At 47.4% G+C, this 15884-nt stretch overlaps 1 protein-coding gene across 1 annotated transcript; it reads left to right on the top strand.

Annotated features, from left to right (window-relative positions):
- The first annotated feature begins 2080 nt into the window (after window positions 1-2080).
- On the top strand, window positions 2081-14275 carry MYADM (myeloid associated differentiation marker). The gene is made up of 2 exons (XM_035134714.2): window positions 2081-2251; window positions 11211-14275. Exon 2 carries the CDS (start codon window positions 11222-11224, stop codon window positions 12125-12127), a length of 906 nt encoding a protein of 301 aa, XP_034990605.1. The 5' UTR covers window positions 2081-2251; window positions 11211-11221; the 3' UTR covers window positions 12128-14275.
- The last annotated feature ends 1609 nt before the right edge of the window (window positions 14276-15884 follow it).

Below are 15884 nucleotides of genomic sequence, written 5' to 3'. Positions count from 1 at the left end.
GTGACCCCCATGGACCAGAGCACGCCAGGCACTCCTGTCTTCCACTGCCTCCCGCAGTTTGGTCAAACTCATGTTCGTAGCTTCAATAACACAGTCCATCCATCTCGTCCTCTGTCGTCCCCTTCTCCTTGTGCCCTCAATCTTTCCCAACACCAGGGTCTTTTCCAGGGAGTATTCTCATGAGGTAGTATTATTATCCCCCATGTTGCAAATGGTGTGGGGAGGACTGAGGCCACATACACACCACACATTTAAAGCACACACAAAAAGGAGAATACTGGGAACCATAGGTTTTTTTAAGGGTATTGGGATCTGTAGCTCTGGGGGTAAACTACAGTTCCCAATATTCTTTGAATGAAAGCCATGTGCTTTAAAAGTATGGAGTGTAGGCAGCCAAGGGTAGTTTGCCCTAACACCATGTTTGTTGTTGTTGTTGTTGTTGTTTGTTGTGTACTGTACTGAGTTCATGGCAGAGGTGATATTCAAATGGGATGCTAGCACTCCCTTTGCCTCTATGCTGCATGAGCCCTAAAAAAGGCTGTTCTTTGTTTTTGTGTTTACATGGGAGAGGCCATCTAATTAGATTTTCCCTTTCTATAAAAGGAGGGGAGAGGTTAGGTGTGAAAGAACCCTCTGTTCTGCAGAGATGGGCAGTGGAAATATGGCAGGAAGAGGAGGAGGAGACAGGCCTGCTGTAATGGGATCAGCCTGTAACAGTGGGGCGTGGCAGCCTAGCCAGACCTTCAGCAGGCACTTTTTAAGAAGCCCAAAGCTGGAAAAGAAACAGAAAATGCCAGTGAAAATAATCACGGCAGGGTTTTTTTTGGAGCATGACAGGGAAAGGATATAAATATGGGCAGGGGGGTGGGGTAGTGGGGAAGGCTACCAAAGGGGGAGGTATTAGAAAAGTTCATAAAACAATGAGTGGTGGTGATAAAGTTAATAAAATAATAACGTAAGAGCTTCGAGACCAACCAGTGGAGTTAGTGGCAGCGGATTCAGAACAAGGGATTAAATTATGCATATTTAACTGATGGAACTCGCTGCCTCAGGATATGACGGGGACGTGCCACTAGCTTAGATAGAATGAATTTTTTTAACTTGGTCCTCCCTATCACACCGATCTCTCAGTCTGCCTCTGCAGAGAAGCTCTTTTGACAGCGGGTGTGGGTGCAAAGGGAGAGGGGCGACTGCCTTTTGCTTTCCTGACTTTGGGTGCGTTTTAGAAGCATCTGTTTATAAGGCAAGGAAGATCTTTGGACTATGCATGCACCCTGGATATAAAGCACACACGGTCCAAAAGGAATCATGGGAACTGTGGTTTGAAGGTGAAGGGAATTGTAGGGCGCGGGGGTGGGGTGGGGGGATTCCAGCCTTCTTGCTGTGCGTGTTTGCGTGCGTAGGGAGCCTTTTGAACACCCGGATCTGGCAGACGACGTTTCCTCTCGGTACTTTTGTCTCCACGGCGACTGGGGATCGAGGGCTTTCGCCGCTGGCTAAATCATCCCGGTGTTAAAGGCAGAGGGTCAGGAGTCAGAACACGTAAAAAAAGGGGGGGGGAGGAAAGCAGGGAAATGCCATCTCTGCGTCTCGCGTGCCCAGGTGGCTTACGGAACTTACTGCCACGTGGTTAAAGAGTAAAGCAAAATGTAGGGAGGGCTGGATCTCTCGTCCGCGCGGGCTAAATGGAACCTCCATGGCTAGGCGCAGCGTGCCTGCAAAACGCTGTTGCTTTGAGCGCTGGGAGCGCAACGAGCCTGCAGACCCTGCAGCTGCTGAACCAGCGTATTGGACGCGTCTGGCCGGCCGCTTTGAGTAATGAGTAGCCGGGTTGAGAACCGTCAACCGTGAATCGTTTCTGTCTGATTCAGCCCGGGGGGGGGACCCTCCTTGCGGGTCCGGTGGTGTGTGTATCGTTGTGTACTTTTTGGCTCCCAGCAACAGCAATAACACAACGCCCACTCTCCGCATTCCCGGATCTTCCCCCCTCAACGTCGCCTGCCTTCTCCTCCTCTACTACCTCCGTGTCTCCGCCCACGGCCCACCCCCTCCCAACCTCCTGCGTCTGCCTGTCTGTGTGTGGGCGTGTCCCCCACTCCTCTCTCCTCCTGTCCCAGCCACGAGTCCCTCGCCTTGCCGTTTTCCCGTGATCAGACCAGAGCATCTTCTCCCAGCCTCGGTTGCTGCAACGTGCGTGCCCACCTACCTTCAGGCTTCCTTTCAGACGTGCACCCTCCCCCCCGCTCTGGAAGTAAGTCGCTTCTTCAGGAAAGGAAAGTCTTGGGTACTGGAGGAAGGAAGGGAGGGAGGCGCGCTGCTGCGGTGGGGGCGAAGGGCTTCGAGCCAGAATTCCTGGGTTCTCTGTAGGAGAAACGGAAGGGGAGAGAGAGAGAGAGAGAGAGAGAGAGAGAGAGAGAGAGATGGGGAGCCGAGAGGAGGTTCCAGAGGGTTAAAACAAGGTGGGGGGGGCATCAGGGAACCCGCCCGGACTCCTGGGTTCATTAGGAAAGTCCGTGGGAAGTTAAACCCAAGAAGCGCCGGGAGCCAGGATATATGGGGGAGTGGGTGGCTGGGAGCTTACTGGATTTCCTGAGGAATGGTGTGTATTCCAGCTTCTGCCAACTTGGGAAAAGGGCGTGACCCCCGTGAGATTTCCTTAAGATGCTGCTCTGTTTATGAACTTTTGGCGCATCACCATTTTGGGGGTACCACACCATGCCAATAACGCCTCTCCGTCTTGAATTTTTTTAAGTGATCCACTTACAGTACTTACTGTTTGGTTAGTTTTGCAGGGGTAGGTGTGGCCGACTTGGAACTTAATGGGATTTGATTGATGCCTCTGCTTCCACCTCCTCATTCCTTTAAAAATAGTAGCAATAATAGAAACAATGGAATACCTCGTGAACATAATTTTTGGCAGCTGTTTGTGTGTAGGGATGCCAGTGCAGGGCATGTTGGCTGGGTGTGTTCTGGAAGGTGTGGATATCGGTATGAACAACAACAAGACTTTTAAGGTGCCACAGGGCTCTGACAGTGAAAGCAATTTGCACCAGAAACACTTCAGGGACAAAATAAAACAAACAATTAAAGGAAGAAGCCTGGCAAATAAATATACTCAAGTCCATGCAGAAGGGGAGGGTCAGTACCTCTGGTGGGGGGATGTGCCGTACTCCTTCTGGGGTAGTTTGTCCACCTTTGTTGCCAGAAGGCTTTTAGTCTATTAGCAAAGGAAGAAACCAAAGAGAACCATGGCTGTCTCACTGGAACGCATGCAGGAAATTATCCCGGATAAGTTGCAATCCCGAATACTCAAAAGCAAGCCTCATTTGTCACAGTGGGGCTGGTTTCTGCACAAACTGTAACAGATACGTCTCCATAATTCCCAGGTTTGCCCATGGGGTGTGGCCACAATGGGAGTGTTTGCATTTCTCAAGATGGAAGTCATGTTTAACAGCGTCTGTGTGCTGCACATGTCATGCATGACGTGCACAGCAGGATGGCCGATTTCCCTCAAATGATAGCTTGTGCCATTTTGGGGGCGATACATGTGTGATGTGCATTTATGACAGTACTGCGTGCTTTGCAATGTGAGCGAGCATGCCTCGGAGTGTGCGATGCATTTTTGTAAAGGAGACTTCACAAAAGCCTGCAGGCTGTTTTAATGCACAGTGACTTTTACTAGCCAGTGGATGCTGTTGTTAGCTACTTGTGGCACATACTGAAGACCTGTAGCTCCACTTACACACTTTAGTGCAAAAGAAAACTGCCTTGACTGACAGATTTTGGAACTAACTTTCTAAAATATTAACCTTTGGTTTTCTTCCATTCTCCTCCAGTTGCATGGAAAGATCCCTTTTTCAAATCCGGTGTCTTGATTTGCTGATCAATAAATCATCGTGTTTGGGAAGTTATAAGATGAAATGTTCAGAACAGGCATCCCCAAACTGCACCCCTCCAGATGTTTTGGCCTACAACTCCCATGATCCCTAGCTAACAGGACCAATGGTCGGGGAAGATGGGAATTGTAGTCCAAAACATCTGGAGGGCTGAAGTTTGGGGGTGCCTGTGTTCAGAGTGTCTCATGGCTGTTAATACTTAAAAAGGAGAGATTCCCAGAGAGCCTTATTTATGTAAACCTCAAATCACACACCCCATCCCATACCCTCTTGATCTCTTTCATCTCATTAGATGCCTTGAACAGAGAATCCCAAACTCCCAACCTTGCCTTCCCATTATACTCTCATCCTGCTCACGGGATTTGAGGTTTTTTTTGTTTTTGTTTTTAACAATCTGGTCATGAAGACCCTAGCTCTTTTCCCCCCGGGTGGCACTTTGAGGGTGGAGGAGCCACCTCTCCTACAGCTCGACTATTTTCCAGCTTCCTTATTTGAAGTGGGCAGGAGTGGAGTACCGGTGTGTGTGTGTGTGTGTGTGTGTGTGTGTGTGTGTGTGTGTGAGTTCCCTACCATGGGCATTTCATCCTTGTATGCTCAAGGTTTCTAGCTAAGAGTTAGCTAATACTTTCTTGATAATGATCTGTGTCACTTAGCGGAACCGCAGAGCCATTTCTTCAGAGAGCCTTTATAGTAGCATTTAAGAGCTGTGTGCGGTTGCGTCATGCTTCATTGCATGTAGATAATGGATCATGTGAAGTTTTGCCTTAAATCGGAGGGGTGGGGAGCCTCAGGCATAGGGGTGAAATGTGTTCCTCAGGCATGGGCATAGCCAGGGGGGCAGCTGCCCCCCAATCAAGTAAATCAATAAAAATACTTATTTAACTGAGGTTCTCTCCCCCCCCCCCATAAATTCTGACCACGCCCATGCCCTCAAGTCTTCTCAGTCTGGTCCTCAATAGTCTCTTGAGGCCACACCTTTCTCCTCAGGCTGCACTCCACACCAGTCCTCCTCAAATGCTTTTTTGCCCGTCTTGAGATGTGGTTTTGAGGTGTAAAGGTAAAGGTAAAGGGACCCCTGACCATTAGGTCCAGTCGTGACCGACTCTGGGGTTGTGCGCTCATCTCGCATTATTGGCCAAGGGAGCTGGCGTACAGCTTCCGAGTCATGTGGCCAGCATGACAAAGCTGCTTCTGGCGAACCAGAGCAGCGCACGGAAACGCTGTTTACCTTCCTGCTGTAGCGGTTCCTATTTATCTACTTGCACTTTGACGTGCTTTCGAACTGCTAGGTTGGCAGGAGCTGGGACTGATCAACGGGAGCTCACCCCATCACGGGGATTTGAACCGCCAACCTTCTGATCGGAAAGCCCTAGGCCAGGCATCCCCAAACTTCGGCCCTCCAGATGTTTCGGACTACAATTCCTATCTTCCCCAACCACTGCTCCTGTTAGCTAGGGATCATGGGAGTTGTAGGCCAAAACATCTGGAGGGCCGCAGTTTGGGGATGCCTGCCCTAGGCTCTGTGGTTTAACCCACATCGCCACCCGCGTCCCCGCTGTACCCCCGTCTTGAGGTGTACCAGTCCCTTTTACTTGCTTGGACGGAGAAGCTAGAAATGTCCTGCTTTGCATGCCTGGAATGTAGCCTAGTTTTCACATCCCTGAGCATCACATCCCTTTTTCTGACCACACCTATCGCTGGGATGCAGCCCCAGGAAGCTTCTCCTTGCAACAGTGTGGCCCCCGGCTGAAGGAAGCTCCCCAACCCTGCTTGAAAACACTCCTCCTTTCATGGATTTTGAGGGCAGCCTTAAGTAACCTGCTGCCCTCTCAGCTGCCTCACATTTGCCAAATGGAGATTACAATCCAGTTCTTGTTCTTGGAAAAGCCTCCAACAGCATGGCGGTACTTTAGTATTTTTAGCTGCTCAAATCAGGGGACTCAGTGCGTGATGGGCATGAGCTGCCTATGCCCACTCTTTGGAAGCCCCAGAAACATTACAATAAAGGCGGTGCAGCCTTCAGCATAAAAAAAGGTTAGCCACTCCCTGTTGTTGGTGTGATGATAATGTTAATGTAAACAGCTCTGGGCGCCCTCCCCTCTTCAAAGCCTTGAAAGCTGGAGTGGTGGGGTTTTGATCATGTAAAGCAAATGCTCTTGGAATAATTTGGGACTGTGAATAGTCACTCAGTTCATATGCACAGGGGAATAATATGGAACCTACTTTTTCAGGTTGCAGGTAGGGAGTAACATCTTAGGCTGCTGCTTTGGAGGGGGGGGGAGGTCCCCTGCACACAGAAAACCAGCCTGCTAGGGTTAAACTCTCCATGAGGCATTAGTTTTCTAAATGCAAGGAATCCAGGGGTGTGTGTGGCAGTGGCAGGTCCTTCAAGGTCCCCACCCCCTTGATTCTGCTGTTATGTATAAACTGGACCTGTGCATTACTGCTGGAAAACTGGGCAGGAAAGTGTCACAGAAGCTGGCTCTCTATCTTCATTCCCCCCCACTTTGGTCTCTTCCCCCAAATAACTGTCATAGCTGCATTTGTCTGGGCAGGCTGGTTAGATTTTACTGGGCAACCCTACTTTTGTGGCACAACTTGCAAAACTGCTTTGATTACCCCCTTTGCTCAATCAATGACCCAAATGCGAAGAGGGTGGGTAGCTCAGAAGAGGTTCTTGCAACATGCCTGGCAGGGTTTGAAATGCCTTTTTATTGTCGCCTCTCTCCTTCCACAGCTGCTTCCCTTCTCTTTCTGCCATTTCTCCTTTTCCCCTTCCACCTCCTTGCCCACCCAAACCAGCATCTTGGCGTGCCTAGACAAAAAGGGACTCTGGCTTCCAAAACAGAAACAAGGAAAGGAAGTTGTAGCTGCTGATGGAGGCGGGGTGAGGGGGGGCACTGTCCCCAGCTTTTAAAAGGTAGGGAAGGGAATTGTGACTTTTTGAGAGATGGCCCAGAAGGAAGACAGTGGAGATGGCTGTGAGCCCAGCCAGAGCATTCCTCCTCCCTTCCAGCTGGGAAGCAGCAGCGCATGATTGAAACCAAATGTCCAACTTTGGGTAAAGCGGGATTTTCTCCTGGCCTTATATGGATAACAGTGCAAATGGCTCCCACCCGCCACCCCCCCCCCACCTCCAGGCAAATATCTCTGCCTGCTGGCCTTGCCTCGGCTCTTGCAGGAAATCCAGATGAGGAAGTGTCTTCCCCTGATGAAAGGCCAAGAGCAGCTCTGCCTTTGTCCGACAGACAGAGAGGGAATGTTGCTCCCAAGCCTCTAACCTAATTTTAACGCAATTGAGATGCTTTTCCAGACCCTCCTCCCCTAGGAATTCCCATCTGCTCTCACCCAGTTGTTTGGAAGTCACAGTTAGGATTGACCACTGTTTGTGTTGCCAAAAAAGAGGAAATGAAAAGAAATGCATTGCTAAAAAAAGGATAAAAGGAGATGGTTTGCATAAGATTTGCATATACTGTACTGGCTATTTACTGATTTGTACATCTGTTACTACATTGATACCCCAGCTTTCCTCCTAGGAGCTTAAGATGGTGTGCATGACTCCCCCCCCCACACTTTTCAATTACATCCTCCCCATAACCCTGTGAGGTAGGCTGGTCTGAGAAATGTCTTGCCCTAGTGGGAAACACTGTGGCCAGGTTGACCTCCTGTGTGTCCTGCTCAGTGTGCTGTCCAGAGGCTCCCTGTTGATTTTTTTAAAGAAATGAATTTTTGCATTGCATTTATTTATTGCATTGCATTTATTCTGTTTTTATGTGTCTTTATTTATATCTTCATCTTTAAACCAGACAGAGAGGACGTCTTCTGTAAAGCAGGATACCTGGTTATGCCTGCATAACACTGCTCTAGTGCAGTGTTTCCCAACCTTGTGCCTCCAGCTGTTTTCGCACTACAATTCCCATCATTTCTGACCACTGGTCTTGCTAGCTAGGGATGATGGGAGTTGTAGTCCCAAAACATCTGGAGGCACAAGGTTGGGAAACACTGCTCTAGTGGTTTAGGACCACGTGGGATGCCCTCAATGGCAAAGGCTGGGTTAGCAACACACAAACACACACACCTTTTTGATGCTAATTTATTATTTGTTTATGTTTATGTATATTATTTATTTATGCTTATTTATTTTAAAACATTTATATGCCACCCTTTGTCATGGTAGATTTCAGGGTGATGTGCAAAACCTAAAAGCTGAGAAATGCAATATTAATAATAATAATAATAATAATAATAATAATAATAATATAAAAAAACAGGCGAAAGAGCAGGAAGCCAGGGGAGAAAACCTCAAAAGGGACTAATGCTAACATTTCAAATGTCTGGGTACATAATAATCTTTCTGCCTGGCACCTAAAGGATACTGATGTTGATGCCAGGCCACTTTATAGCCTTTTTTTTTCCTTCCAAGGGAGAAGGAAAATAAATTCTTATCCTTTAAAACATATCCCTATGGTAACGTTCTGTGTGTTTTGTTCCCATCTCCCTAAGCTTATGTTTGATGCCTAAAATTTAGGAAGAACTTCTCCTAAGTCCTTCGTAGCTAGACTTAACTGAAACAGGCTGACGTACCAAGGGGGATAAATGCTTAGCTCCACGAGAGACGAGGGGAGACTACAGAATCCTCCTTCCTCTGCATTGCAGTCATGATCCAAATTATCTTCATATCCTGTGGCTGCAGTAGCTATTTTTCAAACAAACTCAGGAGGTGCAACTGTGGCTCTCCCCATCATCTTGTTTTGTCTTCAGGAGAACTTAACATTGAAGTAGTTTAAAAATAAATAAGAGTTATCTCACTCTCTAACGGCATGTCTGTGGTCTATAAAGATTCTGGGGTGTTTTTTTCTTTTAAAACACCCCCCCCTTTTCATTTTTATAATTTTATGTACAGTTTGCCATGCTTTCACATCAGCTTGTATTTTTTGCAAAAGACATGCAAAGATCTGTTTTGAGCGTTTTTGTATGCCATTTTACCCAAACAGGCATTTTTTTGCATATTGTTTTCACTGATACAAGCAATTTCTGTACATTTTTCTCTAATGCAATCTTCGTACACTTTCCTTTTTATATGGTTATTTTTGGAATGGCGTTGCAAAATTAAGAGAAACATGAATTTTGAAAGATAGCTGTGCTCCCACACCCACACACCCCCTTGCTATCTAGTATCTGACAATTTTTCCAAAATAGTTCTGGGGGACTTGAAAAGGCAGTGGTTTTAAACCTGTCCTTCCTCTGAGAGAGTTCAGGATTAGGCATGTGGTCCTCCCCCCCACACCTTTTATCCTTCACAACAACCCTGTGAGGTAGGTTAGACTGCAAGTCTATGACTTGCTAAGTGTTACTTTAGTCTTAAAGTAAAGTTACTTCTTGGATGAGTGGATGAGTGAGGATTTGAACCTAGGTCTCACTGATCTTAGGCCAGACTGGGCAGCACACCCGTCGTCTGGAGGGCAGTGCAGTTGGCGCAATGGGCTCTGGAGTAGCTTTGCTGAAGACAAGCCCCTCTCCTAATAGCACACAGTCACTAAGGGAGATTAGAAAGTCAGTTGAAAGCCAGATGGTTGGAAAGGCATGCTCTTTAACCACGCTGTTTGGGAGTAGGAGAACAGGATGATTAAAACTCTTACATTATTTTGAGTGTGTGTGCTTGAATTCCTGCCTGGGGAAGTGCCTTAAGTCAGTGGTGGAGCATCTCCTTTGCAGGTAGGAGAGTTCCAGGTTCAATCCCTGGCATCTCCAAGTAGGACTGGGAGAACCCCGAAGAGCCTCTGCCAGTCAGTTGCACATTCAGTCAGTGGAATATTCAGCCAGATGGACCCAAAGAAGGCAGCTTTGTATGCTGCCCATTTCTGAGTCCCCTCACTGGCTGCTTTTAACTGGATTTGGGGCAGGGGGAATTCTTCCACCTTATTTCCACATTTGCTTTTATGTTTGCCCTAACTGCTGACAGTTTGGGTAGTTTTAAAGGTCTAAGCATTTTGTTACACGTTGTTTATGGACTCTTTGCTAGCCGCCTTGGAAGGGTTAGTACCCTAAAAGACAAATACACCCAAATGATAAATTTGAGGTGTATTTCTGGATAGACCAGTGTGTGTATGAGAGAGAGAGAGAGAGAGAGAGAGAGAGAGAGAGAGAGAGAGAGAGAGAGAGAGAGAGAGAGAGAGAGAGAGAGAGAGAGAGAGAGGCTTGGCGAAGTGACTGTGCCCAGCCTCTGCAAGCCTCGCCATGCCTGTGCACTGCTGACCCCGTTGCGATTGCTGCTAACTTTCAAACACGCCAGCAGAATTGGCACAGGCAGCACAATGATGGAAACGATAAGACCGTGCAGCAGGAGCGACGACCTCTTTGAGGTACTTCCTGTTGCACTTCCTGTGGTGATGCTCCGGATGTGAGAGGGACCCGCCTTTTGGTAGCCCCCTTGCACTCTTCCCCCACATCTGCTTCCTCATTGCTCATGCGTTGCTAAACAGTTTTGTTGTCCTGGTAACAGCCAGCATTATTTTATACCACAAGCATTGCCTACCTCAACCTTACTTAGGCCACCTCTTTCTTGCCATAGGCGAGTGGTGGTTCTGAGGTCTGTGATATCCGGCCAGGCATCTGATACCGATCTGGATGCTCTGAAGTCAGCTCAGATATCTCCTGCGAACATTGGTGGATCACAATTTGTGTCTGGCATCATATATCCAGCTGCCATTGTTTATTTTGATAAAGATGTTCATCTCTCATTAATATTTATTCCATGGCAAGACCAAAACTGTTGCTCTCTGCTTTGTGGGGGTGACCTCGGTTTCTATCATGAGAGAGGGGCAGTAACACTGTTGGGAACATACATGTCACAGATTGGGTAACAGGACGAGACAGGTATGTATTCCAGTTACATCCCATCCTTACTCCAAGGAGCTCAGAAATGGTGCACATGGTCCTCTTGCCAGGTTTTAAAATTTTTATTAGACCATTGTGGGCCCACGTTTACTCAGTGAGTGGGGATTTGAACCTGAGTCTCCCCGGACCTAGTCTGACACTCTAACCACTACGCCACACTGGCTTTCCGAGAGACAGCAACATCAAAGGCAGAGATGGGGAGCCAGTGGCCCTCCAGATGTTGTAGGGATCCAGATAGGGATAGCCGTGATGGGAGCCATACCCAGCAACATTTGGAGGACCACAGGTTCCCCAATCCCGAACTAACGTGAATCAGTGAGTGTAATGAGATACTTTCCAGATCATCACCCTGACTACTGGGCCATGAACTGCTCTGTTGTAATCTTGCAATTGTGTGTTTTGCATTCTTTCCCCTAGATCTTTGCACGATGCCGGTAACCCGCTCAAAGTCCGTGGGCAACACCTCCGCCTTGACCTCTCAGCTGGGCATTGTCCGTCTGCTGGAGGCCCTCTTCACGTGTGTCACCTTCAGCCTGGTGGTCCACATCGACAGGTGGCAGGGTCGCAATGGCGACTGGTGCATGTTCTCGTGGTGTGCTTCCTTCGCCATCACTATTGTCATCTTGGTGGTGGAGTTTGCTGGTCTCCAGCACCGCATGCCAGTTTCCTGGAAGAACTTCCCCATCACATTTGCCATGTATGCCACCCTGATGTGCCTCTCGGCTTCCATCATCTACCCGGTCACCTTCATTCAGAACCAAAATCCCTCCCGCAGGGAACGTCCGTACCTCATTTCTGCCACGGTGTTCTCATGCCTCTCCTTCTTGGCATACTCCACAGAGGTTGGCATAACCAAAGCCAAACCAGGAGAAGTCACTGGCTACATGGCCACCGTCCCTGGGCTGCTCAAGGTGGTGGAGACCTTTATTGCCTGCATCATCTTCGTCTTCATCAGCTCTCCGATTTCCTATGACAAAGCAGAAGCTCTCCAGTGGTGCATGGCCGTCTACTGCATCTGTTTCATCCTCTCGCTGTTGGTCATTATCCTCTGCATTGGCGAATGCACTGGCTGGCTGCCGTGTCCGTTCAACAAGTTCCTCAGTGGCTATACGCTCTTGGCTGTGCTCATGTACGCAACAGCCACCATCATCTGGCCCATCTATAACTTCGACAGTAAGCATCGTGGCACTTCGTCTCGACCCGATTATTGCCGTTCAACCACAATGTGTCCCTGGGACAAGCTTGTTGTTATAGCTGTCCTGACAGCCATCAATCTCCTGGTGTACTTGGCTGACCTGGTATATTCCGCACGACTGATATTCATCCAAGGGTAGAGAACAGCTGGTGGCAACGAGAGTTAGGACAGAGAAGGTCAAGAAGGAGGGAGGATGTAAAGAGATGGGGAAGGGGAGCAGAAGAGGAAAGCAAAGGCATATTTTAAGCATTGCCTTCCCATCTTTTCCCATGCTCTCACCCTCTTCTTTTTTGCTTTTGTCTTTTCCACTCTTTTCTTCCGTTTTCCTTTCTTTCCATTAATCTTTTCTCATTTTTACATTCCTCCTTCCCAGTTAACCTTTTTTGGTTTCGCCTTGTGCTCGTCACCTGTTGCACGCTCGATCTTTTCTCCACGCCCCCCCCCCGCTGTTTGCACAAGTGTGTCTGTTTCAAAACCTCACACGCTTCAAGTTTCCCATGCTCGTTCTGCCCCCTTCATTCCCTGCCCTTTGCACAAGCATCGTTTCCTTTTTGCATGCTTGTCCTTTGCCACTCCCTGTACATTCGCAAGGCGTGGCTAGCTAAGAGCTCCAACGTTCAGGGTTTTGAGGGTGGTGCTGTTTGTTTTCTAATGGTGGTACTGGAGGTGCACATCCCTGTGAGTGGGGAAGTACACTGGGGGGCATTATCCTAGATTGAAGGAAATTGCCAGAGTATTCCCATGTTGATCCCCGGCCATATGAACACAAGACCTTCCTGCATTCTTCTTGCACAGTTCATAAGACACCTCTTTCTCTTCCATTGCATGCATGCTCCTTCACCAGCCACGAAATCCGCCGCCTTCATGACTGCTCTCTGTCCAGGCTGCCAGCTTGCATTTCTGATAGTTGCATGGGTGTGTGTGCGTGTTTGTAGGGAGAGAGGATCCTGGCTTACTCAAATGTGTATAACCATCATCTTCTTTTCAAAGGGCAAGGGGATCCTGGTTGGGGCTGAGGGTATTAAAATTGCCAGAGCCTTGAGAGAACAGACCTCTCTGCTTGCCAGACAGGAAGGCTTGAGAAAGCTCTCCTTTAATTAACATATTTGCCTGGCAGTTTAAAAAAGAAATGTTTTTGATGAGCTTTAAAGGCAACGAGTGCATTGTCTCACTTTGCAAGATGTCTCTTGGGGGCTGTTGGCTGCTAATGAACACAGATGCCTGAAAGGTAGTTGAGATGTGTTTGTAGAAGTCTCTGAAACAAAGGGGCAATTTGCTGCATGTGGCTTATGTTAGAACGAACAGGAGCTGCACAGAAGCAGGGCTGCATGGCTAGTTCTCCAAAAGTTGCCTCTGCCACCTCCATGGAGAGTTTATTCTATGGTTTATTCTTATTGATTTATGGGGATTAAAGACTTCTCTGCCTGCTCGGTGAGAGATTAAAGCCAATGTGCTTGCTTCTGGTTGATGGTTTTTGGTGACAGAAAGGCACACCGTTCTCAAAAGTGCTTGTGTGCGAGCTGTTGACCATTGCAGTGCCTTGAATCCCTAAAGGGGACTTCACTCTTCTGCATTCAGAAGTTGGCTGTAGTTGCCTTTAGCAAAATAAGCAGTATTTTCTTGGAGGTTGAAAGCAAAATGACTCTATTTGGGGGGCTTAAAGCCAACAATTTGCTATCCTGAAAAACAGCATCTACATTGTAAAAGCACCTTTAATTATTCACCTAAGGATTAAAAATCCTTGCCAATATTGTTCCTGAAAAAGAAGCTTGCTTAATTGTTATTTTTTATACTTCTTTGAAAACTGCCTGCTATTGAGTGCCTAATAATCTGCTTTAAGTGTTTGTGCTGAGAAAAAAAATAGCAATATATTCTTATGGGGGGTGGGGTGGATAGAACAATTGAACATGTGTGCTCAGTGGAGTGTTAAATATGTTATTATGCCTCTGTTTTGGTTACTGAATCAGTATTTAAAAAGAGAATACGTACCAGGGGACACATCCTGCAGCCTAAAAAGACAACAACATTCTCTTCCCTTCTGCTCAGCACTAGAGTTTAGTTTCATGTACTTAAAAGAAATGAATTTACAATATTATTTTCATAATTTGCCTTTTTTATACTTCTCGATGTCATATATAGCATAGAGACAGAAATATAGGCTCTCCCTGCTCCATTTCACCCTAACTGCGGTGCTGTTGTTTGTGAATGTGTGGTGTGTTTTTTTATTAAAAAAATGTAACTAAATATACAGTATGTGTATAAAATAAAGGAGCAATGATATAATAAACGGTGGCGATTCCCCTTTCTTTTGTGTCTGCAAAGAAGCTCACAATACATCCAGACATTTAGAGTTGGAGCACCTGGGGGGGGGGGGAAACCACCACCACCAGGTGGGTCTGTCTTCAGAGTTATATGGTGAAGCCTGTGTTGTTAGAGTTTTTGGAGACCAGGGTTCAAATCCTCCCTTGGCCATGAAGCTTAATGGAAGACCTTGGACCAGTCACTCCCTCTCAGCTGAATCCACCTCACAGGATTGCCTTACATGGCTCTCCTCCCCTTTTCAACTTCACAACAACCCTGTGAGGCAGGCTAAGCTAAGAGATTTCATCAGGTGTGGATTTTCCTAAACCCACTACACCTTTACATACATTGGCTCCCAGTACATTTCTGAGCACAATTCAAAGTGTTGGTGCTGACCTTTAAAGCCCTAAATGGCCTCGGCCTAGTATAGCTGAAGGAGCGTCTCCACCTCCATCGTTCAGCCCAGAGGGCCTTCTGGCAGTTCCCTCCCTGTGAGAAGTGAGGTTACAGGGAACCAGGCAGAGGGCCTTCTTGGTAGTGGCCCCTGCCCTGTGGAATGCCCTCCCATCAGATGTCAAAGAAATAAACAACTACCTGACTTTCAGAAGACATCTGAAGGCAGCCCTGTTTAGGTAAGTTTTTAATGACTGTTGTTTTAATGTATTTTTAATCTTTTGTTGGATGCCTCCCAGAGTGGCTGGGGAAACCCAGTCAGATGGGCGGGGTATTATTATTATTATTATTATTATTATTATTATTATTATTATTATTATCAGCTACACTTACCTGCCGAAATGTCCTCTTCTAAGGGAGCCGTTTCTTCCTTTGCATCTCATTGCTCTTAGCTTGGCGTGCTCAAGGGGACACCCACCTGCATTATATGCCCTTCTGCTCTCTTAAATTTTCTTGTTTTTTTATTTTATTTTACGTGGGTTGTTTGCTTGCTCGCTTTAGTGGGTTGCCTGTGGTTGTTGGGGGTGGGAGTTGTGTCCGATTTTATTTTATTTTATTTATTGGTCTCTGTGTGGGTGTGTGCATCTGTGTGCTTTGCCTCTCACGGGTGGATTCTGAGAAATGGGTATTTTGTGGTGCTCACTGCAGTTTCCAGATGTGCTTGGACAACAAAACAAAACAAAACAGGTTGGGGCTCCTGCTCTGAGCAGAGTGATCTTCTGTCATTCTGCACCTGTAGTTATGTGTAGGAACAATGCTGGCATCTGATAATGCTTGGACACGACACAGGCCTACCTTGGGCCTTACCCTACCCACCCCCCTGGCCTGGCACTCTGCACCGCAACAGGTAGCTGGATCTGAGCAACCTTCCACTTTCCCGCAATTCCAGTCTAAGGCATTGTGGGGAATTAAATAAATGTCCTAGACACCCAGCGCAGCAGGAAGTGCTGCCACTATAGCCAGATAAATCTGCCAGGAACCACTGACAGAGAAGGAGCCCATCAGAGACTCTGCCTGGAAATGCTGTGTGTGTGTGTGTGAAAGAGCGAAAGGCCAGGTTCTGAAAGTTACAGAGAAGAGGAATTTAGCTGAGTACACCTCAGTCCTTCAGCTTAGTAACATGGCAGGGTTCACCTGTCAAG

Source organism: Zootoca vivipara, chromosome 13, assembly GCF_963506605.1.
Source record: "Zootoca vivipara chromosome 13, rZooViv1.1, whole genome shotgun sequence".
Classification (NCBI taxonomy): domain Eukaryota; kingdom Metazoa; phylum Chordata; class Lepidosauria; order Squamata; family Lacertidae; genus Zootoca; species Zootoca vivipara.
Note: the sequence above shows the minus strand (reverse complement) of the source record. Positions and strands in the feature narration are given on the sequence as shown.